Source organism: Pipistrellus kuhlii, unplaced genomic scaffold, assembly GCF_014108245.1.
Source record: "Pipistrellus kuhlii isolate mPipKuh1 unplaced genomic scaffold, mPipKuh1.p scaffold_m20_p_18, whole genome shotgun sequence".
In the NCBI taxonomy this organism is placed as follows: domain Eukaryota; kingdom Metazoa; phylum Chordata; class Mammalia; order Chiroptera; family Vespertilionidae; genus Pipistrellus; species Pipistrellus kuhlii.
Genome location: NW_023425493.1, coordinates 26167957 through 26195848, shown reverse-complemented (window position 1 = coordinate 26195848; position 27892 = coordinate 26167957). Strand labels below are relative to the sequence as shown.

The 27892-nt window shown below is 47.6% G+C and overlaps 3 protein-coding genes across 15 annotated transcripts; 2 read left to right on the top strand and 1 right to left on the bottom strand.

Annotated features, from left to right (window-relative positions):
- Positions 1–347: 347 nt before the first annotated feature.
- Positions 348–9068, bottom strand: S100A13 (S100 calcium binding protein A13). Of its 3 annotated transcripts, none has more exons than XM_036441796.2 (3): positions 8937–9068; positions 7211–7408; positions 348–554 (listed from the first exon to the last, which is right to left on the bottom strand). In XM_036441796.2, exons 2-3 carry the CDS (start codon positions 7361–7363, stop codon positions 402–404), a joined length of 306 nt encoding a protein of 101 aa, XP_036297689.1. In that variant the 5' UTR covers positions 7364–7408; positions 8937–9068; the 3' UTR covers positions 348–401. The 3 variants fall into 3 exon arrangements, with proteins under 3 accessions (XP_036297689.1, XP_045439336.1, XP_036297690.1); XM_045583380.1 differs by having other exon boundaries at positions 7211–7405; positions 8935–9063; XM_036441797.2 differs by having other exon boundaries at positions 7211–7412; positions 8938–9063.
- A 734-nt stretch (positions 9069–9802) lies between these two features.
- S100A1 (S100 calcium binding protein A1) lies at positions 9803–13647 on the top strand. 2 transcript variants are annotated; one of them, XM_036441812.2, is made up of 3 exons: positions 9803–9948; positions 11855–12007; positions 13322–13647. In XM_036441812.2, exons 2-3 carry the CDS (start codon positions 11867–11869, stop codon positions 13463–13465), a joined length of 285 nt encoding a protein of 94 aa, XP_036297705.1. In that variant the 5' UTR covers positions 9803–9948; positions 11855–11866; the 3' UTR covers positions 13466–13647. The 2 variants fall into 2 exon arrangements, with proteins under 2 accessions (XP_036297705.1, XP_036297706.1); XM_036441813.2 differs by having other exon boundaries at positions 9826–9952.
- Positions 13648–14997: 1350 nt separating this feature from the next.
- On the top strand, positions 14998–24561 carry LOC118721125 (chromatin target of PRMT1). Of its 10 annotated transcripts, none has more exons than XM_045583379.1 (7): positions 14999–15316; positions 16288–16369; positions 17638–17791; positions 18354–18437; positions 20288–20474; positions 21210–21405; positions 23256–23388. In XM_045583379.1, the coding sequence occupies exons 2-6, from the start codon at positions 16305–16307 to the stop codon at positions 21401–21403; spliced, it is 684 nt and encodes a 227-aa protein (XP_045439335.1). In that variant the 5' UTR covers positions 14999–15316; positions 16288–16304; the 3' UTR covers positions 21404–21405; positions 23256–23388. The 10 variants fall into 10 exon arrangements, with proteins under 10 accessions (XP_036297660.1, XP_045439335.1, XP_036297661.1 ...); XM_036441760.2 differs by having other exon boundaries at positions 15008–15316; positions 20291–20474; positions 21268–21405; positions 23256–24561; XM_036441759.2 differs by having other exon boundaries at positions 15008–15316; positions 21268–21405; positions 23256–24561.
- The last annotated feature ends 3331 nt before the right edge of the window (positions 24562–27892 follow it).

The following is a 27892-nucleotide window of genomic DNA, read 5'->3' as shown; positions in this document are numbered from 1 at the left end:
CACTAGTATCCTTATCATCCAAGGACGCAAACCCCAGAATAAGAAACATGGGAGCCGAGACCATGCCCCTGAGTCCTAAGGGGCACCAGTAGGATCTGAGTCACCTCCCCTGCCCCATAGATCTGTCTCTACCGTTCATATATTCATCCACCATTTACTATTTGTTGAGCAGCCTAACCTGAGCATAAGACCTAGGTGCTAGATGCTGCAGAATATTTGAAGATGAGTCACATTCCCGGTCCTCAAAGAGCCCATAATTTTGGACCCACCCTCAGGTCAGAGCAGAGCTTTCCCACCCCCTAGACTCTAGAGAAGAAACCAGGGTGGGCGCGAATAAGAAGCACTCGTGTGTTAGAAGGCTTTATTTGGGGGGAGTGGAGCTCTGCCTGGTCCTGCTCATCTTATCCCAGGCAGCCGGACTTCTTCTGAGTCTCCTTCTCCTTTCTCATCTCTTTGGCCAGCTCCCCAATCAGCCTCCAGTACTCATTGAACCGGAGCTCTGAGTCCCCATTCACATCCAAGCTCTTCATCTTCTCATCCAAGGAGCCCACGTCCTAAGGAGACACCAAAGGGAAGGGGGAGGTTAGAAACGATGGCTCTGGAGACAGAGAGGGAAGAATTGCTAGTGGCCATTCCCTTCCCTCGGGGAGTGTGAGGACCTAAACCATACCTCCGAGATGAGGCCCCGACTCCAAGGGAGAGGAGCACAGGACGGCGGGGACTGGATTCCTAGTGTTTGCTGGGGTGTCAATACTCCCGCCACGGCAGACTATGAACCACAGACGGTGGATGCACACAGAGCTGGGAAGAGATGCCCACCATGGGCCCTCACCCGCAGGTGAACATGGGTTCTGAGCACCACTGCACCGGCCCTGGGGTTTGTCCAAGGATATTCGAGGAGCCCTTGTAGGCATGGACCCATTCTGATCCTCCTCAAAGCCTCCTCAGGCCACCCTCCTCCTCCACAGAAAGCTGGAGACGGTCAGCAAGGTACTGCTCATTTGCATAAACCTGACGTCTTCTCATTTTTCCACTTGAGTCACCAGCCTGGTAAATTGGGGGAAAGGGGGATGGCAGAGATACAAGGTGTTTTCCTAGAGGGCCCTTGACTAGGTCTCTCCTGACAAGCCTGGGATATCAAAGGATGCTGTAAGCCGGCCCTTTATGATCAAAGGATTTGTTGCCAGATAAACAATCACAACCAAAGAGTGGGCCGCTTAACAACGCATCCGTGTCAAACCAGAGAAGGGTGCCTCGGGCACAGCTCGATGCTAAATATCTGAATCAATACTTGGATGAAGACAGGGAAGATCTGCCTGTTCAATAGATGGCACAAAGCTAATCCATACAAGAGCTACACAAGACTTTTTGAAAAGCTACAATCATGCTTAATTGTAGAATACTGTAAGCATTGCCAAGGGAAGGCAAAGATGCCCAGTGTGATACTATATCGGGAGGGTGAGAAAACATACAATTAGTCAAGAGAAAGAAATAAAAGGCATAATGAGTATTGGGAAAGAAGGGGAAAATTCACTTCTAATTATCTCAGCAATTACATCATTGTAGACCTACAGAAAAAAAAAAAAGAAAAAAAAAAAAAGAATGATAATAGCTAACATTTCCACAAGTGTAAGCACTTAATAGTGCTGACTGTTCCAAGCATTATGCTAACACATTACACTCTTTGGCTTCATTTAATCTTCGTAATCTGCTGGGATGAAAGGGTCCATGAGCACAGGGACCTTGTCCATCTTGTTCACCACGGCAATGCCAATGCCTGCAGAATGTCTGGCACAAAGCAGATGCCTGTTAGCCATTGTAACCCGAAGCCTAGAACAGCATTGGGACAGGACAGCATACTGACTGAACAAATGCAAGACCAATCCAATCAAAAACACTATTATGAGTCCATTCTACAGGCGAGAAATTAAGGCTCTGGAAGTTTAAATAACTAACCAAGAATGACAGGCTAGAACCTGTATTTGAACCTAGATTGTCTGACTCAGAGCTTATGTCCTTACTCACTATTCTGTATGTCTACCCTCTCCCCCTAAAAAAGACTCTTAGAAATGATAAAGTATATGATTATAATATTAATACTAAAAAACCAATACCTTTAAGGTATATAAATGTTAACCAGTTAGAAAGTATAATAAGACAGATCACATTAAAAATAGTTAAAAAAAAAAAAAATAGCCCTAGCCAGTTTGGCTCAGTGGATAGAGCAGCGGCCTGTAGACCAAAGAGTCCCAGGTTCGATTCTGGTCAAGGGTATGCACCTTGGTTGCAGGCTTCTCCCCGCCCAGGCCCTGGTCAGGCTCTGGCAAGTCAATGTGTTTCTCTCACATCAATGTTTCTCTCTGACTTTCCCTCTTTCTTCCACTCTCCCTAAAAACCAATGGAAAAATATCATCGGATGATGATTAACAACAACAAAAAAATAAAGTAAAAAATAAAATAAAGCCCTTAGAATCAATGTAGAAATCTATTTAGGTTTTGTGAAGAAAACTGAACTGAAGGATATATACAACATTGTGATTTATAAAACATATACATTCGGTCATTCAGATGACTGACCAAAATATAATTCTCATATATGCCGCTTGTGGTCTTCCTCCACAGTTCCTGACTCGGGACTCCCAAAACCTTTGGAATCTCCTAAGGGTAGAGAATGATCAAGGTGTCTTGTGTTGTGTTAATGAGGTTAGCCCAGCCACATTGGAAACTGGAGCTCAGAACACGCATTGAATAAAAAAGAAGACTTAAATAAATATAAAAACATACATTTCTTTAGAGAAAGGCTCAATGGTATAAACATGTAAATGTTTCCTAAAATGTATTTACATGATCCCAATTAGCAATCTATAGGATTTATTTTTTTTTTTAAATCCTCACCTGAGGATATGTTTACTGACTTTTTCAGAGAGAGAAGGGAGAGAGAAATATCATCGATGGGTTGGTTGCCTCTCGCAATCCTCTCCTATTCACCCAACTGGAGATCTAACCTGCAACCTAGGTATGTTATGTGCCCTGACTAGGAATTGAACCCGCAACCTTTCCGCATACTGGCCGAAGCTCCAACCCACTGAGCACACCAGCCAGTGCTACAGGGTCCCTTTTTTATCATGATTGTTACTAAAATTCTTATTGAAAAATAAATATGTGAGACTCACCAGTAAAAATCTACATAATACGAGAGAACCAGCCCCCTCTCTTTCTCTCTCTCTCTCCCTTCCTCTTTCTAAAAAAATATCAATAAAAAACAGCTCAGCCCCCCCAAAAAATAAAATAAAATAAAATAAAAATATTGTAAAATTAAAAAAACCAGCTCAGCCTGCATGGCTCAGTAGTTGAACATTGGTTGGGTTCGATTTCCTGTGTGGGTACAAGCCTAGGTTGCAGACTTGATCCCCAGTAGAGGGCGTGCAAGAGGCAGCCAAATCAAGGATGTGGGGGATTCTCATCATTGATGTTTCTATCTCCCTCTTCCTTCCTCTATAAAGTCAATAAAAAAAATATATTTTAAAATAAGAAATAAATAACATATTGTTGGTTAAGGATTTAAGAGAGAGAAAGAGAGGAGAGAAAGCCAACTCTACAGGTTATTGTTAGTCATATTCTCCACCATTACCCCCTGCTTGTGGCTCTCACCCTCCCTTAGGTTTTCCTATTATTCTCACTTCAGGTTTTGCTAGACATGACACATATTTCAGTTTCCAATAAACTGCCTCACCCACTTTCCAGTGCACTGCCTACACCTGGTTAGACTGGTTACTCTAAACTTTACAGGAGACATAAATATCCCGCTTCCCCTATTCTGCCCCTCTGATAACCCTGGGTGCATAAGGGAGACAACCAATCAATGTTTCTCTCTCACATCAATGTTTCTCTCTCCCTCCCTCCCTTTCTCTCTCTCTAAAATCAATAAACATAAACTCGGATGAGGATTTAAAAAAAAAAAAAAAAGATTCAGGAAAAAACCTTTGACCTTCCCCCTAAATGCCTAAAAGAATTTAGATAAAAAACCTGCTCCAACCCTAACTGGTTTGGCTCAGTGGATGGAGCATCGGCCTGCAGATTGAAGGGTTCCGGGTTCAATTCCAGTCAAGGGCATGTACCTTGGCTGCTTGCACATTCCCAGTAGGAGGTGTGCAAGAGACAGCTGATTGATGTTTCTCTCATCAATGTTTCTGACTCTCTACCTTCTCCCTTCCTCTCTGCAAAAAGTCAATAATATATATATATATATATATATTTAAAAATAACCTGCTTCATAAAGGAACTATCATGATAGATAACTATAGTTTAATATGAATTATGTGTGATAGACAGGGAGGAACCTCTCAAAGCCCATTTGGTAAAAGTCCTCTCGGTGTTAAAGATGACCCAGCAGACATTATTTGCCAAACACTTGCTCTTCTGTCTCAATGTGAATTGCCCTCCTGCCCTTTCAAGTCCCAAATCACAATCCTCTCCCCCTGCTCCTTGCTCCGGAATGGCATATTACCCTCTACTCTTCTAGGGCCCCATTTTCTTTCTTTTTTTCTTTCTTTCTTTCTTTCTTTCTTTCTTTCTTTCTTTCTTTCTTTCTTTCTTTCTTTTTTTTTTTACCTTCTATTTCCCACAGACAAGATTCCTTGTTTTAATTCCTCTAGGGCCCTGTTTTCCTATGGAACCCCCATGTGTACATAGGTATTAAATTTGGTTAGTTTTGCCGAAACCGGTTTGGCTCAGTGGATAGAGTGTCGGTCTGCAGACTGAAAGGTCCCAGATTCGATTCCAGTCAAGGGCATGTACCTTGGTTGCGGGCACATCCCCGGCAGGGGGTGTGCAGGAGGCAGCTGGTTGATGTTTCTCTCTCATCGACGTTTCTAGCTCTCTATCTCTCTCCCTTCCTCTCTGTAAAAATCAATAAAATATATATATTTTTTAAAAAATGGTTAGTTTCTCCTCTTAATCTATCTAATGTTAATTTGAGATAGACAAAGCACATGGAAGGATCCAGTCCTGTGTGAGGGAACGCTAGCCAGAAGAACATTCAGGAGCAAAATCAGAATGACAGGAGGTAGAAGACAGAGAATGGGAGGCTTAAAATTGAGACTTTGGAAGAGGTGCGTTATTTGGGTAATGACAAAATCTGAAGCCTGAACAGAGGAGTGGAATGCTGAGATGCAAGAAGACAGAATCTTTGGAAATGAGGAATTCTCAAGAAATGGAAAGAGTCAGCCAGATGGAATGTCTCTGTGGATGCTAAGGATAATGGCAGTACCAGTGAGGAGAATAAAACAATAAGCAAGGAGCTGAAGAGCTATAAGAAAAAGCAGCTTCCAAGGAGCTGAGCATCTTAGAAAGAAGAAAAAACAAAGATCCAGAAGCAGCGATGAAAAGCAAAAGGTTGCTGAAACCGGTTTGGCTCAGTGGTAGAGCATCGGTCTGCGGACTGAAAGGTCCCAGGTTCGATTCCGGTCAAGGGCATGTATGCTGGTTGCGGGCACATCCCCGGTAGGGGGTGTGCAAGAGGCAGCTGGTTGATGTTTCTCTCTCATTGATGTTTCTAGCTCTCTATCTCTCTCCCTTCCTCTCTGTAAAAATCAATAAAATAAAATTTAAAAATTTAAAAATTTAAAAAAGCAAAGGTTTCACGCCTGCATTTCCAGGCCCAGAGGAAGCTGAATTTGGAGGAAAAACTACTTGCTATGTGCCAAGGCTACAGGAGACGCTGTACTTTCAGGAGGGAATCTTAAGTTTCCTGTGAGAAGAGGAAGGGAAAAGTCTGGGAAGTCTAAGGATGTAGGGGATTTTGCAAATGACAGACCGTGAGTTTCAAAGATCAGTTTGCTTGTTTTTATTTTATTTTTTTAAATATATTTTATTGCCGAGACTGGTTTGGCTCAATGGATAGAGCGTCGGCTTGGGGACTGAAGGGTCCCGGGTTCGATTCCGGTCAAGGGCATGTACCTTGGTTGCTGGCATATCCCCAGTAGGGGGTGTGCAAGAGGCAGCTGATTGATGACTCTCTCTCATCGATGTTTCTAGCTCTCTATCTCTCTCCCTTCCTCTCTGTGAAAAATCAATAAAATTTTTTTTAAATATATTTTATTGATTTTGTACAGAGAGGAAGGGAGAGAGATAGAGAGTTAGAAACATCGATGAGAGAAATAAATCGACCAGCTGCCTCCTGCACACCCCCCACCGGGGATGTGCCCGCAACCAAGGTACATGCCCTTGACAGGAATCGAACCTGGGACCTTTCGGTCCACAGGCCAATGTTCTATCCACTGAGCCAAACTGGTTTCGGCAGTTTGCTTGTTTTTAAACACATCATCACACATCATCACACACTTTTTAAAATATATATATATATTATTGATTTTTACAGAGAGGAAGGGAGATAGAGTTAGAAACATCGATCAGCTGCCTCCTGCACACTCCCTCACTAGGGATGTGCCCACAACCAAGGCACATGCCCTTGACTGGAATCTAAGCTGGGATCCTTCATTCCATAGGCCGACGCTCTATCCACTGAGCCAAACCGAACAGGGCATCTTCACACACTTTTAGGTGCCCATGAATTTTCAGAAAGGATGTAAAAGAAACTGTTAGCAGCCTGGGGATGCTGTACCAACCCAGTGGGGGTGACATTTAAATGCCTAGTCTGTCCAGTGAGGAAAGAAGGAACCGCCTTGTCAGGCACATGATTGAGGGATTCCCAGGGAGGGTGGGCAGGAAGCACAGGTCACTGAGAGTCTGAGTACATGAACTAGGCTGTGAGTTTGTTGTTGTGTTTTGTGTGTGTTTTATAAACCCCTCCCCACAGCTGGGCCTCAGTCTCCATCATTTTAAATGAGGAGTGTGGACTGGTTTTTCTCCCGGCTGCCCAGCTCTGATGGCCTATGGACCTCCTGGCGGGAGCTTTGGGTCCAGTCCTGTGTGAGGGAAATGAGGCCAGAGAGGCACAGAGCAGACACAAGAACCTTACAGCATCTTCTGATGGGAGCACAAAGCTCAATACCACGTCCCCTCACCCAGACACAGTGTTACCTAGTCACACACACACACCAGGCAAGAACAGCCAGGACCACTTGCACAAGCAGTCACCTACACTCTTCTCCACAACACACAGCATTGTGCCCAGCAACATCGTGTCACATATACAGTGTCCCACCGTTCACTGTCTACCAAAACCTCAGGCCCAGAGACCCCTACCCACCTTGAGCAGGTGAGGGAACTGCTGAGTGGCCATTTCCTTAAATTCATTGATGTTGAGGCTGCCCTTCCGGCCCTCTCGCCTTGCAAAGGTGAAGAAGGCGGTAACCAACGTGTCAATGGCTGTCTCCACCTCAGTCAGTGGCTCTGCAGCCATTAGGACCCTGGGGGCTATAGCTGATGTCCTCTGAGAGCTGACCTGCGGGAGGGGAAGGAAAGGGAGAGTCAGGATAGGTCAGAGTGACCCTGCCCTGGGTGGCCACCTCAAGCCTCTGTCTGGACAAGACATTATGGGGAAGGAAGGAGGAGACAGGGATGGAGCTTGGGCAGGGAAATACCTCAGTGCAGGCAGGGGAAGGGGTACCCATTTCCAGAAACCCCTTCCTCTCTAGATCTCAGTCCAGGGTCCTTTTGTTTTGTTTGTTTGTTTGTTTGTTTAAATATATTTTATTGACTTCAAAGAGAAAGGGAGAGGTAGAGAGAGAGACAGAAACATCAATGACAGAGAATCATTGATCAGCTGCCTTCTCCACGCCCTCTATTAGGGATGGAGCCTGCAACCTGGGCATATGTCCAGATCAATATTCCAACCATGACCTCCTGGTTCATAGGTCAACACTCAACTACTAAGCCACCCCGGGGTTTTTTTGAAGTGCCTGTGCCTTAAGGATGGCTCTGTGGTGGTCCCTCCACCTGAAGACCCTGATCACAGCCCGATGCCTGCGGTCATGGCATCTCGGGGCTTCCAGGCTGAGGGGAGCCCTCTCGGTCTCCTGACCCTTCTGTGGGGTTCAGTCCCAGGGCCCTTCTTGGAATCTCACCCAACCTCAGAGGGTCAAGAGGCTGTTTGTCTCCAAAGCTTGTTTGTTGCCCTGACCCGTTTGGCTCAGTGGATAGAGCGTCAGCCTGTGGACTCAAGGGTCCCAGGTTCCATTCCAGTCAAAGACATGTACCTTGGGTGCAGGCACATCCCTGGTGGAGGGTGTGCGGGAGGCAGCTGATCGATGTTTCTAACTCTCCATCCCTCTCCTTTCCTCTCTGTAAAAAAAATATATATTTTTTTAAAAATATATTTTATTGACTTTTACAGAGAGGAAGGGAGAGGGATAGAAAGCTAGAGACATCAATGAGAGAGAGAGAGAGAGAGATTGACCAGAATCGAACCTGGGACCTTTCAGTCCACAGACCAATACTTCATCCACTGAGCCAAACCGGTTTCGGCTATTTTTTATATATTTTAATATATAATTTATATAAATAAATTATATATATATATATATATATATATATATATATATATATATATATATATATATAATTTTTTTAAAAACAAGCTTGCTTGTTCAGAGGGGACCTGGGTCATCGCCCGCAGGCACGCGGTCTGCCCCTCCCAGCCGTGCAGCCCAGGCGCCCCTCCCCGCCTCCCAGCAGGGCCAGAGCACAGGACCCCCCAGACTCCCGCCCCTGTTTGCAGGTGACAAGGGTCCTGGATGGGCCTCTCCGACTGCCGCCACCCAGGAGGGGTTTCGTCCTGCACCCACAGCCCAGGGGCAGGGAGGCTGGGGGGGGACATGCCCGCTCATCCTCCCATTCACCCCCCCCTCCCCGGGCCTGGAGCTGCCTTCCCCAAGCCTCTTCCAGAACCCAGAGCGGCTCCGGGAAGGGACCTGGGAGCCCAGGGGGGGAAAGGCTCCTCGGCTCCCTCCAGAGCTGGGGGGACACACTCACCCGGCAAGCCGCACCGATGGGGTGCAGCGCAAGGGAGCAGCGGAGCTGAGGTTTACACGCGCGCAGACTCGGAGGCCGCCGCTCCCACGCCCGAGGTGACAAGTTTCCTGTTGATCCTGGAGAAAGGAGCCGCCCACGGAGCTGTCCCCTCCCGCCCCCTCCCGCCCCCTCCCGCCCTGCAGGCGATCCGGCCAGGAACCCGGCTCCTCTCTCCCCCACCCCCGCGCTAGCCCAGCCCACGCGCACACCCCCTTTTGGCTGCGGGGGCGGGCGGGGGAGAGAGGATCTGCCTGGCCAAATCCCATTCAGCCTGCAGCCTGTGGTCCAGTCCCTCCTGATGCGGGGGCCCTGTGTCCCACCACACCCCCACGTCTCATCAGGAGTGTGTATTGGGGGGAGAAGGGGGGACTGCAGATGGAAAGAACCGAATGAGGGAGCTCAGCACTGAGAGGCCCAGTCTGAGAAGCACCCAGCTCAGAAGGAGGTCTCCCCAAGGACCCTGCAGCCCAAGATCCCCTCCAGAGGATTCCAGGCTGAGAACCCCTAAACAGTGGGATCAGACTGAGACCCCATAGAGGAGGCCCAGGTTCAGTCCCTCTGTGGAGTCCTCCAGGACTAAATTATTCCGTGGGCTCCTCCCCGTCCCTGCCTCGCTGGCCACAGCCAGGTACTGGAGTGGGTGGGGGATACGAAGTGGGGAGGCTCCTGTCCTTCCCAGGACCTTTCCCACTCCCCTTCCTCCCAGGCTCTGCCTCAGCCCAGCCGTGTGGGAGAGGTGCCCCGGCCTGGAAAAGAAGACATAGGGCAGCTTGTTCCAGCCCGGGAGACAGAGGGCGCCTCTGTCCACTCCTGGCCCCTTGCCCCACTGGGTGTCTATCTGTGAAGGGGTGGAGCCGGTGAAGGGGGGTCAGTGGGGGAAGGAGGACTGAAGACAGGTCTCCCTGCTCCCGCAGCCACAGTTGCAGCCTTGTCTGTCTGTCCAGATCCTGCTCCCACCTCAGGCCCAGGCTGACAGTGAGTATCCTGCCCCATCCACCCCTGGCCAGCTCGGGCCAAGGGACTTCGGTAGAGCTCCACCGGGGACAATGGCATTGGGGTGCGTGGGGGGTCCTGAGGTTGTTTGGATGATAGCAGTTTGGGAATTGGGGGAGTCGGGGTTTGGAGGGTCGTGAGAGGAGGCAAACGCAGGCCAGAGAGGTATCTGGGAACCAGGTGGGAGGGGGAAGCAGCCAATGGGGAGCCCAGCCACTAAAGTTTTCAGGGGATCAGGCCTTCCGACCAAGGCTCCCTCCATCTCCCAGCTGCTGGGGAGGGGACCCAACCCTGGGCTCACTTCCAGTGAGGTTAGAGAGAGCAGATGGAACAGCTGCTCTGCCCGACCCCTCAGCCTCCGCCTCTGCCACCCCGCCCAGGCGCGACCCAGGGAAGTCTGGAGGTGGCGGGGCATAGACGGTGAGATATCAGGAAGAGGGGGCGCGAGGGAACTACACCCACCCCCAATTCTCCCTGCGTATAGCCTCCCATCTCCTCCTCTTTCTTGGCCCAGACCTCCAGACTCCTCTCCCCGCCGCCCCACTCTTTTCTCTTTGTTTTCCCAGGTGCCCCCTCCCTGTCAGGGTGCCCCCTACATTAAATGCCTGGCTGCTCTGCTCACTCAGGGCCCCAGGTGCCCCTCCCGGAGGGGGCCTGTAACTGAGCCTCCAGCCCTCCTCCCTCGCACGCCCCTTATCCCCTCCATCGGCTGGGCTTGGGTTCCATCTCCCCTGCGTCTCTGTGACAACTGCTTCTCATGTCCCGAGTTCAGGTGACACTCACAAGGGCCCCATTGAAGAGCAGGGCTGTCATTCGATCGGGGCCTATTGTCCAGCCCCTCGGGCCTGGGGCAGGATGGGGACACCTGATCCGAGACACCTGAGCTGCCCCCGGAGGCAGTGAAGGGGCTGGCTGTCCCAGGGAAAGAGACCCCGGGCTTGGCCATCTCCTCTCTGGACAGACCCCTTCAACTCCTCTCTCCCAGCCCCTTAAACTCAGAAGACCTCACGCACTCCGCTTTTTATCTCCCCCAGTACATCCCAGTGCCCTCTGCCTGTTGCCACCGTCTCCACATCTACCAGGCTGGGCTTGGGGTGGGAGTGGCGGGCAGCAGGGACAAAACCCGCTCAGGGCTCCTCTCCTCTTCCCTGGAAGCTCTGGCTCCGGGGCAAAGGCTCAGACATTCCTCCCTCCCTTCTCACCACTTCCCGAGAGAAGGGGTAAGAGGAACCAGTCTACGGGCGATAGAGACTCACCCCAGGGAGCCCAAGTGCCATGTTCAGGTCAGAACAGAGTTGAAAGACCAAAAAGAGGCCCCCAGTCTGCTGGCAGGAAGCTCAGAGGCAATGAGACCCTCTCCCCATGAACCTGGGGCCATCCACTCGGGCTGGCACCTTCTCCATCAGGTGTCCGGGGACATCAGACTGGCTCTTTGCCAGGGGTGGGCAGCAGAGTTGAATCTGTAGAGAGGAGTCCAGCCCACTGCCCCCAACCGCAGAGCTTGGCTGTGCTAGGCAGGCAATGTCCAGGGTAAAAATAGAGCCAGAGGGATGCCTGGCTGGGTCCTGTGACCACCCCTGCCTGCCTGCCTGCCTGCCACACCCTCCTCCGCGTCCGCCTGGGCAGCCGGAGACCTTGCAAAGTCCACTGCAGGTCTCCAGAGCCGCTCCGCCATCCTGCCTCCACGCCCCCAACCCTGGCTCCCCCTGGCTGGAGTCTGGATTGAGGGACACGAAGAATGGTCTGGACTGAGATCTCTTTGGGTTCCCCCTGCATCATAGCATCCCAGGGAGAGGAACATTGTGAAGGGGCTCCGATCTCAAGGCCACTGGGGCTGTGGAACCAGGGTCAGGTTCCCAGCTCACGTCCATGGCGGGGGCGTGGGTAGGTGAGCTGTGCGATGGGTTCTGAGCTGGAGACGGCGATGGAGACCCTCATCAACGTGTTCCACGCCCACTCGGGCAAGGAGGGGGACAAGTACAAGCTGAACAAGAAGGAGCTGAAAGAGCTGCTGCAGACCGAACTCTCTGGCTTCCTGGACGTAAGCACAGGATGGGATGGGGGAAGAGGAGGGGGACAGAGTGGGCATCTCCCTGCCATCTTCCCAGCCCAGCCCAGCTCAACCATCTCCTTCCTCTCCTGGTTCAAGCCAAAATGCCCTGATTCATGCATCCCTTGGGCCAGGCCCTGTGTCAATACATCCGAAACAAGGCCCACAGTCTAACAGGGAAAGACTGACCCTCAGAGTAAACCTTGGACACCAAGAAGCACACAGAGCCTTCACAGAAGCGGCAGGAAGTATTACGGGAGGATAGGAACCCGGTTGAAGTGGCACCTGAGCCACAGATCTCCAGTGGAGGATTACCAGGGTGAATGTAGACATTTTAGGGGGAGGGGTCTGCGTGAACAAAAGTGCGGCAGAAAGAGCATGCAGCATGCTCAGCGGTTCTGACTAGAGCGAAGGATGCAGAAAAGTGGGCTGGCTCTGACCCGGGAGCTCAGGTGGTGAGAGCATCACCCCCAAATGCCAAGGGTGCAGATTTGATCTTTGGTCAGGGCACGTAGGGGAAGCAACCAATACAAGCATTCGTAAGTGAAACAGCAAATCAATGTTTTTCTCTCTCTTCTCTTCTCTCTCAAATCAATTTTTTTAAAAAGTAGGCTAAAGGAGAAGTAATAAGTGAAACAGCTTTGATATTTTTTAATTTTTTAAAATATATTTTATTAAATTTTTTATAGCGAGAAAGGGAGAGCGATAGAGAGTTAGAAACATCAATGAGAGAGAAACATCAATCAGCTGCCTCTTGCACCCTCCCTACCAGGGATGTGCCCGCAACCAAGGTACATGCCCTTGAACAGAATCAAACCTGGAACCTTTGAATCCGCAGACTGCAGACGCGCTATCCACTGAGCCAAACCGGTTAGGGCAGCTTTGAGATTTTATTAGACCTGGGTTCAAATTCTGACACTTTCTAGCTGTGTGACTTTGGACACATTGTTTAACCACTAATGGTCAATTTGTTTCTTCTCTAGAGTAAGAATAACGGAAACCTGCTTCACACTTTTTGTGTGAGGATTGCATTGGACGAGGCTCCTAAACTCCAGGGGTAGTGCTTATCCCACCGCAGGCACTCAGCATATAACTGATGTTATTATCACTCTGCCTTGTTGAGGAGCTTATTCTGTGGGCAGCAGGAGACTCCAGGATGCAGTTTTGAGGAGGACAGCAGAAGAGTGCCATGATTAGATGTAGTGCCCCTCTTGCTCAGCTCCTTCTCCCGTCACCCAACCTCTTGCCTCTGACTCAGCACTATATACATCTCTGTACAATGATCTCTGTCTCCTCAATTCGCAGGCCCAGAAGGATGCGGAGGCTGTGGACAAGGTGATGAAGGAGCTGGATGAGAACGGAGATGGGGAGGTGGACTTCCAGGAGTATGTGGTGCTGGTGGCTGCCCTCACGGTGGCCTGTAACAACTTCTTCTGGGAGAATAGTTGAGCAGACAGCCCCAGTGGGCAGCGCCCTTCCCCTCTGCCCTGCCATACCTGCCCCTACACCCTGCTTTCCTTCCTCCCCACCCTCCCCTTCCCATAACCCCACCTTTGCCCACCCTCCGACAAGGGCGCCAGAGTAGTGGGCCAGACCTGCAACTCGTCTTTCATTAAAGGCTCATCTCTCAACAGCTGCTGTCTGTCTCCTTTGGGCTCCGGACGTGGGTGGGGAAGGAAAGGTGCCTTGTTTGGGGTGGGATCTTACTTAGAGACCACAGAGTCATTACTCTTCTGATGTGAGGGATTCTCAAGGCCCAGGAAGGCAGGGGTTCAAGGTTCCAGCTGGAAATGAATGAGATGTTAGCTTCTCGGCTATAAAAGACAGAAAAAGAATTTCCCTTAAAAGAATATTTAGAGAATGTCCCATGTGCTAGACGTTGTGTAGGAACTGGGGATACAGCACTGAATAAAATAAACACGATTCTTACCCTCACACAGATGGAGTCCAGTAAGGATGCCAGACCATTAAACACATACACAGAAATGCTAGGAAGGAAAACAAAAGGATCCTGATGGGCACATGTGCGGGTTGGAGAGGGTGGAGGGTTGAAGAAGTGTTCATTCATTCATTCATCAAACATTTGAGCATTTTGTGTATCCAGGCATTAGAAAATCCCCTATACGTCTGTATCAAAATCCACATAAATGGCAGATGAGGAGGGAAGACCTGGAAGGGACAACTGGGACTCAAAGATCCCACCCAAATAAGGACTTAACAATATCCAGGTCAAGTTGGGGAGGGGAGAAAGTGAAGAGGAAAATATGGGGTGGAGGGAGTGGTGACTGGAGCAGGATCCAGTAGAGGTGTGCTCCCAACACTAGCCCCCAAGCCTTGGCCGGGGATTCATGGCACTCCACAACTCTCTGGAGAGACCAAATGCTCAGGGGAGAACCAGTGCAAATTACCCAGGCCCCGTGGTCTGGAAAAGAGACCCACACAAGTCCCACAAGAAGTTTATTTATTTTTAAATAATATTTGTATTGATTTCAGAGATGAAGGGAGAAGGATAGAAAAATAGATCAATCATGAGAGAGAAACATCATTAAATGGGCATGGGTCCTGACAGGGAATCGATCTAGGTGACGTCCTGGTTCAGGGGCCGACGCTCAAATCACTGAACAACACCGGCCGGGCCCACGTAAAGAATTTTAAGACGCTCTGCCTTAGTCTGGGGAAGCGAGCAGACGCGCGAGGAAATACGAACGCGATTTCCATGGGGGTCAAATCCGCTCCGAGGGGCCCAGATTTTGTACTGACAACCCCGCCGGGAAGAACCTGCAAACGCCGGGCCTTGGCCACGCCCCTCTGCGGGCGAAGCACGGTGAGCTCTCCGAGGAGGCCCGCCTCTCTCTCCGGCCCCGCCCCTATTCCCCCCGCGCAGGCGTAGCACGAACCTTCCGGCGGGGGGGGGGGGGGCCCTCCCGTCCCCGGTAGTGCGCAGACCTGACGCATGACGTAACTGCGCCGACGCCATTTTAGCCGGTCCCACTCCGCACTGGGCGTGGCGGCCATTTTGTTTGGACACCGAGCGGGAGTTGGTGGCAGCGGTTGTGGTGGCACAGGCGAGAGGCAGGAAAGGGCAGGCCGAGGGGGCAGGGGGACCGGTCGGCTGAGCCCAGCAGCCAGCCAGCCAGCCCACGGCGCGCTGACCGAGCAGTCTACCCCTTAGGCACCTCAGCCCACCAAACACGTCAGCCCGAGCCCCCGCACCATCCACTCAGGTCCGGCCGGCCCCCGGCCCGCCTTCCTCAGCCGCCGTGGCAGCCCCGGGAGGAGCGCTGGCGTCCTTTTCCTTCGGTGAGTGTCTGGGGTGAGGAGGAGGAGAGTCTCGGGAGAGCGGAAGGGCCGGCGAGCCGGGCGGCGTTGGGATGTGGGAGCAGAGAAGGTGCCGGCGCGTGGGAGCCCGGGGCGCGAGGGGCGGGGCCTCGGGGCGCGAGGCGGGGCGGGCCCGGAATTGGAAACTGGCGGCGGGACTGGCTGCGAGAGGTTGGGGTTTGATACGGATACAGAGGAGAGTGGTTTGGCGGGTTTGAGCAAAGCTGGCGGCCTGGCCTGCACGTGGAGAGGGTAGGGAGGTGACGTGAGGACTACGGGGTCTGAGGGAACGTTGGGAAGACATGGCAGCTTTCAGGTTAAGTTTCACAGAGGGCTCTCAGGGCGCTAACTCCAAGGTGAGTGCCCATTAAGGGAGCCTGGCCCGTCACCCTCCCTCTCCCAGGTCCCCCAGCCCCTTGGCTCAGGCCCCTTCTCATTTCGGAGCCGAATGCCAATTTTTGAAACTCGATATGCCTGTGTCTCCTCTCTCCTCGGTGGTTCTCGGTTTGGGCTACACGTGAGAAGCACCGGGGAGCCTTTCTTCCCCTCTCCAGTGGCCGATTTCCCAGACCTCACCGCCAGATAGTGTGGTTTAATTGGTTTGGGCCCAGGTTCCTGCATTTTTAAAAAAAATTTTTAAAGCTCCTTGCAGCCAAGGTCGTTGAGGACTGCGCTGGATGAAAAGCCAAACTCTGACACTTCCCTGTCTGTCGTTTTGGTGGCTTTGGCAGATATTTTCTGGCCCTTGGCCTTGAAGTGTCTTAGTTTGACATAACTGTCTTAGAAGCTTAAGCACCTGAAATGAGATTTAGTGTAGTCTCTTAAGTAGTCTTTGATACAGGCCTTTTCATTCATTCATTCACTGCTTGCTTTGGGCCTTTGGCCCCTGTAGAAATGAGGTGGTGGTGGTGGTTTCTGATTTGCTCATTCTGCCTCTTTATTGTCCTTTGTAGATCCTCGGGATTTGAAGATGGCTGCACAGTCAGCACCGAAAGTTGTGCTAAAAAGCACCACCAAGATGTCTCTAAATGAGCGGTGAGGCAGCCAACAGCAACTTCAGCTCGTTCATAAGAAAACATTACTTAAATTGGCCCTAATGCACAAAAGCCGGTTTTAACACTAAGTACCAACAGAAGGCTACAGACCTCTGTTCTTAGTTGCATCTTACTTATGTGGTACACAGAGCAAATAGGGCAGTTGTTTCAAAACCCTTTACCAGTAGCTTTTTATGTTAAGCTGTCTGAAATATTTGTTTGGTGGGATGTATTTTAAAAAGACTCCTCACACCCTCCCTTTTCTTCACAATTTTAACATTGACACAGGGATGGTGCAACTTGGTAGCACGGTACCCTGACTGCAGGAGGCTTGCTGCCCAGTCCGAGGCCAGCAGTGTTGTGTCTGGCCTGTAAGAGGCGGGTAGCAAGCTGTGAATATGTCCAAAGGCCCTCGGATGCCATTCTTGGGCCTTGTAAGAGGCACTTGCTTTTGCTCCATTTCACTTTCTTTTCATTCTGCTTTTCATTTGTTTTTGTTTTAGATTCTTTTCATTTGTGTTCTTCTATCCCATTAAGCATATTTTACAGAAATAATATGTCTTCACAAACTCTTAAACAGTTGAACTAATCTTTCAGAAATAGTTGAAGTAAAAAAAGTAATTTCAGACTAAGAAAAGCAAAGATACTAAAAGGCAGTTTCTGTCTATGAGAGCTCTATTCATTGAGAGCCTTTGACCAGTGGTTTTAGTAAGTTGATTTTAGAACATATGTATTTTTGCCTTTTCTGAAGCGTATGTGCTTCTTTTCTCCTAGACATACCAATTCTTTATATTCACTAAGTGGACAAATACATAAGAAAATGTGATGCACTCCTATAACTTGCATGGGTGCATTATTTCCATGGGCTCTAGTCCTTCCTTATATTTGCCCTTAAAATGCACCCTCAGTTCTCCCAGGGTTTTGACTTTCCTTGTTTGTCTTTGAAGCTACATCTTTTGTCTCGTGTTGTCATCATATCTGCTTACTGCGTGTTTTTCATATCTTTCTCCTCTCTAAAAGCCGTTACTTGAGCCCTTGTTATCACTTTTGATTCAATGTGCTGCACTTAGCTGCATTTCTAAGTTTCTGATTCTTGCAAGTTTATGGAAGCAGAGGAGTCTTGAACCCACATCAGCTTTGATCTAAGTGTACCGCTTTACTTAAAAGTTCGTGGGATCTGGAGTTCCTGGTCTAGCAAGCCATGAAAATGCCAATAAATGTTTTATAATAAAGCTTTTATTTAAACATCCATTCTGTTCGACCTTGAAGCTTTACTAACATGCTGAAGAACAAACAGCCGATGCCAGTGAATATTCGAGCTTCGATGCAGCAACAGCAGCAGCTAGCCAGTGCCAGGAACAGAAGACTGGCCCAGCAGATGGAAAACAGACCCTCTGTCCAGGCAGCGTTAAAGCTTAAGCAGGTGAGAGAATGAGTCTAACATTCCAGAAGCAGCTGGTGATCTCTGCCAGGCGGTCCACCAAGACTGTAAGGAGTGATACAAGGCAGCTCAGGGCAAAAGCTAAAACTTCTCTAGAGAGAATTCCCATTTTGGCAGGTACCAATAAGTAACTTTGTTGTCTTTCTCTCTTTTAGGGTGTGTGCCATCAATGTGGCCTGTTTCTCTGTTATCAATGAGTGCTAATCTCTTGTTTTCTGGTCCTTTGTCCTTTTTCTACAAAGAAATTTTGATTTTTAGATGACCTTCAAAAAATCCTTTATTCCCTGTTAAATGCTTTACAAACCAGGGAAATGCTTTTATTCTTTCTCCCCTAGTCCAGGAGTCTGAATGGCCTCAGTCAGTGCTTTCAGTGTGGAAATATAGAAATAGTAGGATGACCCTCATCCCCACAGCACCTGCATTTTTATCAGAAAGTTCAGCAAGAGCACTGAGTAATTTAAAAGTTAATGGTTTGCTTTCAAATTTCCAGGAGAGATAATCCTATTCAGACCTGAAATAAAAACCTGCTCTTTATTATTCATAGACTTTATATGCAAGTCCGGACAGTGGCTGTGGAAGGATATGTCCAAGCTGTGGCTGGGCGTCTGGAGGGCGGTGCCATGCAACTGTAAGGACTAACTGGTAGCACTGCATGGCTGTGCATAGATTCAGCAGTTAAATATAACACCACCCCACCCAGAACCATTGGGCTCACTGACCAAAAATAAACAAGGCTTTCTGCTTCACTACCTTGAGCCTTGGAGTGGCTGCGTTGTCCCTGACTCAGGAAAGCAGCAAAAGGCACCACCGTTGTCTAGGCGTAAATATAAAAAATTGCTGAAGACCAGTCTCTGACAGGTCATTCCGAAGGCTCTTTCAACAATAAGCTTTAGATCTAGGCTGTGCAGAAATAGCCTTTAGAGTGGCACTATCCACTCTAAAGTAGTAAAAATGATGTTCTGTGTGCTCTCCAATACGATAGTCCCGAGCCTCATAAAAAATGTGCTTAGTGCGATTGAGCTTAGTTGGTTGGGGGTGGGCAGGTGTTTCTTTGTGTTTTGTGTTTTTAATTTTATTTACTTGAGTAGCCATATGTGGCTAGTGGTTACCTTAGCGTACAGCATAGTTCTAGAGTAGAAACTGGGTGATAGGGTGGACATCCTTAAGCTTCCTGTCAATGTTAGAGACCAATATTGGTGACAGGTAAGGCTTGGGAAGGGAGAACTAAGTGCTGTACATTCTCCCTTTAAAACACAAATCTTGGGAGAGTATTCTCGGGATGCCTGAACAAAATGACATGTAGAATGAAGTCCTGACCTTAAAATAGTATGCAGTCAGGAGAGCGATGTCATGGGCTTTTATGATTGGTTACACCTGCTCACGCTAGGTGCATAATGTTCAAAGCCTGACCCTCTGATTAGAAGCAGTTTATGATCTTGTGCTAGAAAGCTAATAATAACTGAATATATGGTTGGGGGGGGTGGGAATAATTGGTAGTGGCTTATGGGTGAAGCCTAAGGATACATAGAATTTATATTCATTCATATTGACTGATGGCTTTCTAGGGAAACAAGTTTGCCAAGGTCTTGGTTGTGTTCAAAGCTACATAGTTACATTTTTCTTTGAAGGAATTTAATTCTTTGGTATGTGGTCTTCATAATTTTTCTTTGAGGGACGGATTATTGAAAATCTTTGTCTCTGATATGTCTTTGTCTTGGAGTGTGGGCCTGAGTTTTGTGATTATAGCTCACCTGTCTTTATTCTGATGCAAATTTGGCCTGTCTCTCTCTGGAGATAAACTTGAATTATATGTTTATTTTTAATTAAATGTCATTATACTGGTTTAATGGAGCTATTTGCAAGGGGATTAAGGCTATTTAAGAAACTAAGAAAATGTGGTTTGACTTTTTTTGTGTTTGTTTACATCTTAAGGTAAAAAGTGGACCGTCTGGGGATATGCACTCAGAAAAAATGGAATACATAGCCTTTGAGAAATCAAATGTTGTTCTTAAGTCATAAGAATTCAGATGAACTTTTAATTTAAATTTTGCCCAAAGTATGATGAACTTCCTGTGATGTTTGAGTAAACCTTTGGTAGTTTTTGGGCAAGTATTAAGTCATATCATTGTCATTCTGTGATTTAAAAACAACACAATCAGGATTTGAAATATAGTGTTCTTACCAAAACTTAAGTTTCAAGTCGTGGTGTAAGACTTTTATAGGCAAACTAGCAAGGTAATTTGTTGTAATGCCAATTTCATAGCACCATTCTCAAGCTTCTTAGAAGCTCTGGATCAGAATTTTGCCTTTATGTCACGTTCTGAGGCTTGCTTCTAATTTAACATCCTTATGACACCCACAGCAGGTTTATCTGCCTCCACATAGTCATCTCACTCGCTTCTTTTTCTCTGCACTTTGAGTTACCAAATCCCACTGGATTGCTTTTTTGATCTCAATCCCTCAACACCTTTCTTCCAGAAGAGCTTAAAGCAGCGCCTGGGTAAGAGTAACATCCAGGCTCGGCTAGGCCGGCCCATAGGGGCCCTGGCCAGGGGTGCAGTCGGAGGACGAGGCCTGCCCATGATCCAGAGAGGCTTGCCTAGAGGAGGACTGCGTGGGGGACGCGCCACAAGAACCCTACTGAGGGGCGGGATGTCGCTCCGAGGTCAGTGCTGTTACCTGATGATTGTCGAGCCCCACCCCCTTTCCTTTTCTCTTGGGCTGCTTATGGACACATTTGTTTGACATCTTTAAGCCTGAATTTGTATTAATAAAATTAATAACTTGATATCACATATTTTTAATAGTGCTGCATGTCCTTTTATCAATACCATTTCTTTTCTGATAATGTGCAATGATGAAAGGCTATGACCTGCATAACAACAGGTAATTCATGTCATCTCCATTCCATTTTAAAACACCCTGCTGCTTGAATCAAAGCACATCCAAGTTCTAGAAATAAGTCAAGTCTTAAGAAATGTATGGGTCTGTTGGCCTATATGTTAACCAGTCATCTCTTTTCCTGGTGCTAGTGAAATACTGTTATATCTATAAAAAAGAGAAGACAAGTTGACCCATAGCACTTAACTATATATATACATTTGGGGCACTGTTCCCTGTAGAGTGTATTGAGAACAGGAACCATATCCTTTATTTGTAAATTTATTGTAATGTTAGGTGCCTATCTTATTATTCAATAGATACTTATTAAATGTACATACTTCCTAATTGCCTTAACTCCTCCCAGCTTTTTCCCAAAAATGGATTTTTGGTCAGACTTGTTGAATTGATTGAATAAAGAGCATCTTAATCTGTTCACATTCCATATGCAGCTTGCCCCACCCAACCTAAAAATTTCCTGAATTAACTTATTTAACCTTTCCCACCTTCCTTTGGTTAGAATCTACTTTGTCTCTCTTGGATTTACCTGCATATACATTGTATGCCTCCTCTCTAAGGTCAAAACCTGCTCCGAGGTGGACGAGCCGTAGCTCCCCGAATGGGCTTAAGAAGAGGTGGTGTTCGAGGTCGTGGAGGTCCTGGGAGAGGGGGCCTAGGGCGTGGAGCTATGGGTCGTGGCGGAATCGGTGGTAGAGGTTAGTCAGCTACCAACTTCAGAGAATAGCTCCCTCTTACTTCTCTCCCTTTAAAACTCAGAGCCACCTTTCTGCAAGCTTCAAGTCCTAGGCAGGCTTATTTGTTTGTCTTGTTTTGTTTTCTGAAACTGGCTTATTTTTCTAAATGCACATGGTGGTAGTGCAAAAGTCTGTCATGGGTTTTCTAAGAACTAGTCAGGTGCATGTTATAGAGCCAGGTTATGTGTGCAGTCTTCCAGACTCCTGTGAATTTAAATTGTATTGTTAAAATGACAAAGTGGTCAGTTTAGGGTTTTACCTTTCTCTGTCCCTGCCCCACCACCACACACAACACACCTCATAACTCAAAACCCCTCTTTTGAGTCTAAAAATCTAAAAGAGGAGGGTGTTCAAAAATGAAGCAGATTTAAAGATAAGGATGAGATCTGGAACTGGGTATTGACTCTAAAACCAAGCAAATTCAAGGTAAAGTTTGTGTCTGTGGGAAACCAGAGATGACTTTTTGAGTATGTTTATTAAAGCTGGAGACCATGAAACAAGGAAGGGCCTAGGATAGAAAAAGCAACAAAAGGGGCTTGGAGACAGGCTCAGGGGGTTAGCCCAGGACCACATGTTCCCCTGGTGGCAAGCCTCATGGAGAATTTGGGAATGCACACCTGTGGAGGAAAGGAAGGGGGTAGAGGTTAGAGCTTGCTCCCAGGAGGTAGAAAGCAAGGATAGTATTGTCAGTTAACTGACTGACTCATGTTTGATAACAATCTTACCTTTGAGACTCAGTGATACTTGTCTTGTGACCTCTTGACCCAGATTGGAAGGGTTTCATGGTGTTGGCTGTTAAAATGCCAGATCTCATGGGAATTTTCTGGCTTAAAGTTTGGTGGAAAATTCCCAACATCTGTCAAAGAAAAAGAAAATTTTTACTCTCTTAGCTTAACCCTGTATATATTTGCTTTGGTCCTTTTTAAAGTGTGTGGTGGGTCCATAATTTATGACCTTAACATTGCCAAGGAATAATAACTGTTAGGAAAGGAAATTTGATAACTGAGGGCTTGTTTTCTTCTCGCCTGTTATATGTTGCTTGGCTTATTGAGTGAAGTGCAAGATAGTTTGGGTTTCAGGATGAAATCACAAGTTTCCAAATTATCTTGACTTGGTTTCTGAGCAACGACACAGGGGTAAGAGAGTCAAAGTCTTAGCTGGGTATATTTTGTTAGGTGAATTGAAACCACCTCTCAGATAACCATAATTGTTATTAAGTATCTAGAATAGCAGATAAAGTGGCTGAGACTACTCAGGATGTTTTTACCCATCTCCCCACATTGTTCCTATGTGAAAATAACTCCTCAGCCCCCTGACATAGGGTCAGCTCTTTAGGTCTTTAGGTTTGATAAGTTTGAGGAGAGATAAGCTAATTTTCCAGAACTATCTCCAAGTAAAGCTTAATTTGAAAACTATCTGGCTTCATACCCCTTTTGCTCTGTGCCCTTATTACTTCCTCCCTATCTTAATAAATGAGTTTATCTGTAATTTATGTTAATTATGAACTTATAATAGGTCTCAAAGTTGAGATAATTTATTTTAGAAAAGATTAAGATTTTTTTAAATTATCGGTTTCCCCTTTATTTTTAGAATAAAATTTTAAATAGCATTTAGAGATGAGCATATAATAAGGGATTCATTATGTGTGCTTTCCATGTGTTGCTTGCTACCCACTGTATTTCCTATTTTTCCAGATTTCTCCTCTTTGCCCTGCCCTTCAGCCTCTCAGCTAGGCCCCACTGCTCTGAGGGGCATTTACTGTAATGCCCGTTAAACCTACTTGTAACTGTCTTTTTTTTCCCTTGGGCCAGGTCGGGGTATGATAGGTCGGGGAAGAGGGGGCTTTGGAGGCCGAGGCCGAGGCCGTGGACGAGGGAGAGGTGCCCTTACTCGCCCTGTACTGACCAAGGAACAGCTGGACAACCAGTTGGATGCATACATGTCGAAAACAAAAGGACACCTGGATGCGGAGTTGGATGCCTATATGGCACAGACAGATCCTGAAGCCAATGATTGAAGCCTGCCTTCCCTCCTCTGAGAGACTCTTGTTAAAAAGTTACCACGTCTGTAAATAACCTTGAGATAACAGAAAAGAAGAGCCTACCTGATTGATGCTGGAAGGACCTATCACAATAGACTATGGACTTACTCGCCACCAGTTTGTGCATTTAGTGTGTTCCTTTTACTTGTTTGATAACTGTATTGTATGAAACCCTTTTTTCCTCTGACTTGGGTTTGGTTTCGTTTTGTTGTTTGGGTTTGTTGTTTTTTTTTTCCTTCTCCCAGACTTCTCTTTGATGAATATGTCGGCCCTCTTTCCGAAACCTCTGCCTCCCCTCACCTGCCACATATGCTTTGACTGTCTAACCTTTCCTCCGTTTGTCTCTCTATCCTCTGAAAGTCCCAGAAAGAATCCATTCAGGGTTCCTCCCTAACGCCCAGGTGTCTGTGATACAGTTCTGTTCTATATCACTTTAATAGCCACTTAGAAGTGGTTAGAGAACCTGGAGTTCACAAATGCATTCTGCCACGTTGATGTTTTAGTATAGTAATTTAGCATTGGCCTAACTACAGTGTCACACTATAGGTTATACGGGATAGCAGCTCTCATCTGATAGAAGTTGCTACCATGTGCACCGATACCACATATGTGAGCTGGTCTTGGTGTGTGCATTGTTTCTACCACGGAATAAGATTTGTAAACCTGCCTCTTGGCTTTGCATCATCCAGAGGGGTGCTGTTGGGCTGGCTTACACCTGCAGTAGAGGGAAAGGCCATTGGGTAAGCAGATGCTTCAGAAGAGATGGGAGAACTATGGCAGATACTGCTGGGGAGGGGTCAAAAGATACCCATGTTGAATGTAATTCTTAGGTTTATCCCAAACCAGTCTTGGGCTTTTTCATACATTGGCTTTGTTTGACCCACTTATTTCTCTCGAAGGTTTGTAAGCTCAACCATGTTCTGTCAAGTGTTCCAGTTTCAGTGGAATCTTGTATTTATGGTTTATTATAACAAGAAATTGTTCTCTCAAATCCAGCTAGGACTTTTTATTTGTTGTGCTCTTGGAAATGCTATGGCTACTGTAACACTACCTTAATATACCCCTTGTAGAGCTGAGTCCTTCATAATTGTGTTAAAATTCTTGGGAGGGCCCTAGCCGGTTTGGCTCAGTGGATGGAGCGTCAAACAGACCAAATGGTCCTGTGTTCTATTCCGGTCAAGGACACATACCTCGGTTGCAGGTTCCTCCCCTGCCCAGGCCCTGGTTGGGATGTGTGCAGGAGATAACCAATCTTTGTGTTATTCTTATCAATATTTATCTGTATTTCCCTTTTCAACTCTCTTTCTGAAAAATATCCTTGGGTGAGAATTAAAAATAAAAAGACAAATTTTTTAAATCCTGGGAAGGGGATATTGTGGCTTTGGGTCAGAAAGGGAAGAATCTGTCCACCCCTGAGTAAGCCTTGCAGAAAGATTAACCACACCAAGTAATGTACTGACCCGTTTGGTCCATACAAAGGTCAAGCAGTATCCTGGAACCCAGCACTGGTTTCCCTTTTTCCCTGTACTGTTGAAGGGAAAATAATTGAACCACCTCCAGGCAAACCAATTACCATTGAGCTACCTGGTGCCCTAAACTGTTGGGAGGCTGTGTTCATTGCATGCTGGGAAGGAAATTTTGATCAGGACATCATGAACTTGAATCCTGTCTGTATGACCTAAGCTATTTTACTTAACCCCTCTGTGCACAAGTGGTTTAGTTAGCTATAGAGGGAGAACTTGATAACATGGGGACAGGATCTAACCATGCTGACAACCAATCTGACCTGGATTTTAATATAATTCCTCTAAGAATGGGCTGAAGCAAGGTCTTCAACCCAGGCATTCATAATCTTTAAAAGGAATAAAAAGCATTTTTATGTGGATATGGATAAGTGTAAGAATATCTCCATTGGCAGCCCCCAACACCCCTGAGGGAGGTGCTGATCAACAGTGGGCAGCAAACTTCACATCCCCTGATTGCCTTGCATCAGGAACATCGCAGGCAGGGTCTAGGAAGCCTTTGGGAAGAAAAAGGAAGGGAGAGCTGCAAGATGAGTGGGTTACTTACCCTCTACATACAACCTGGGATGACCTAGGATTTTTCCTCAGCCCTCCCCCAACGAAGCTAACAACTATATTCCCCTAAAATGACTTTTTACCTAGAACTTTCGCTCAGGATATACTTTCAAGCTGGTGACTTTTGAGCCACCTCCAATAATACATCCCAATACTTCCTCTATGTAGAGTGAAAGGTGAGAAGGGGAACTTGGTAGGAACAGAGGTGAAGGCCACAGTCTTACAGTGTCCCATTTCAACTCTGTGCAACTCACACCTCTATGCTCATGCCCATCTTCCCTTATTTGGAGCTGTCCCCAGACTTAGCAAAATTTCCAGGATAAAAACTATGGAAGGAATCCAGAAGTGGGGAAAGGGGCAGAGGGTGGCAGCAGGTGCCTCCCATCACCACCCCCTTCATCCACTAATGGAATTCCTTTGAGGAGGTAACCTCAGGATAGAATCCCTGGATGCCTCAACTCCCTGGGCTAAGGAGGAGCAGTTGGGGCTAGGAAGCTTGGGTCCTTTGAGGAGGGAACCTCCAAAGGCACTGGGTGTACCTTAGTCGCTCTCTCCTAGACTCTTATAGCTCAGGGTCCCCCTGCCCAGAGTGCTCCCAATCCCACCACATTCTGCTGACTCATTGTTCTTAGTGCCTACGGTGTCTGTTCAAAAGGATTTGTTCCATGTCCTCTACACTCTTGGCACTGGCTCCACTGGGCAGTGCAGGGAGCTAAGGCCAGGTCGGGCCTCATTTCTAAAATCAAATCTTGACTATGAAAATGTCGATATTTCCTGGTGTTCAAGGGACCCTGAGGCATTCTGGTGGGGTGGAGGGTGGGGGCTTTGAGGGTCCCAGTGGAGCCTAAGCTCCCTTCTCTTTCTGCCTCTTGTATTCCTCCTTCATTCCCAATAGTGGGTACAAGGAATTCCCCTACAGTCACAGGCTCTCTAGCCCCACCTGCTGCTCACTGCAATTCTAGCACCTGAGGCTTGTGTCCCATTTCTGCCATCCTCTGTCCCTATTGAGTGTCCCCGATAGTGTGGGACCTGGAGTCAGCCTGGCTCCTACGTCAGTCTTTTACTCATTCAACCACCATCTGCAGAGGACTTGTCATGCAGACACAAACAAGGCATTATTTGTTAGAAGGGCACTGGGTGCATAGAGAAGAGAATGACAAACTGGATCTTGAAAGTCCTAGGAAAGTTTAACAGACAAGGAAGAGTATTCCAAGTAGAGGGAACAACAAATACAAAGGTATCCAAACCTAAAAGAGCATGTTGTATGCCAAGGAGAATGTGTGTTAGTGGAAACAGGCCCAGCCCAGGAAGGCTCTGGGGTCAGTGATGGTGACGGCAGCCACCATGGCCCTCTTACCTTGTAGGGCTGGCAGGCTAAAAGGCCTGTGACAGCTGAGGCTTCATAAAGCCTCTATTTTTATTAATTTAAAAAAATTTTTATTTCAGAGATGAAGAGAGAGAGAAACATCAATGATGAAAGGGAATCATAGATTGGCTGCCTCCTGCACTCCCCCCACCGGGGACTGAGCCCACAACCCTTGACCAGAATTGAACGTGGGACCCTTGAGATAGAGCGTGCTGGGGCCTCCATCCTAAGGATTTTAAGAGTGGAGATTTTAGGGGAGTCCCAGGGAAATATCTTAATGGAAGATTAGCAGTTTTCCAGGTGTGTCCATTCAGAGTTATGGTCTCCACTGATTGGTTGGCCAGCACTAGGGCAGGGGGTTATTATTCCATGCATCTAGTCAGACACCTGACGTCAGTGGGGGTTGGTTTTGTTGCTTTTCTGCCTGGAGCTGAAATGCAACTGAGGCCTAGATGTTATCTCTAGAGAGGAAAGGTCAGGGAGTCCTAACCTCATGGACCTGAGATATGCTAGGGGAGAAAAGGTCACCCTGGAGGTGAGGTCCCACCCTACAATTACCCATTGCTAGGCACATGGGGCTTTCCATCCTGGTGACCTTCTGTACCTGACCCCCTGTCCTTGCTCCGTTCATGTCTAAGTGCCAACAGCACCGCCACTACTGCTGCCCCTTTCAGTTCTGCCATTGAAACATTGTAGAGCTCTCCACACAAAGTTCTCATCTCCCAGGAATCAGGTGGACTAGGAAATCCTTGTCCCTTACCTGCACCTAACAAGTCTTACTCTCAGGTCTCCTTCCCCAGTTAAAGCCACCACCAGATACCATTCTGTGCCCACTACCTACCACAAGAACTCTCTGATAACTGACCGCCCTCTCTGCCCCATTCAGTGGGTATAGGGGTGCAACTAACCTGTCAGACAGAGGGTACTGTGTGTGGCTGAATTGCCTGAGCCAGAACAGCTGTT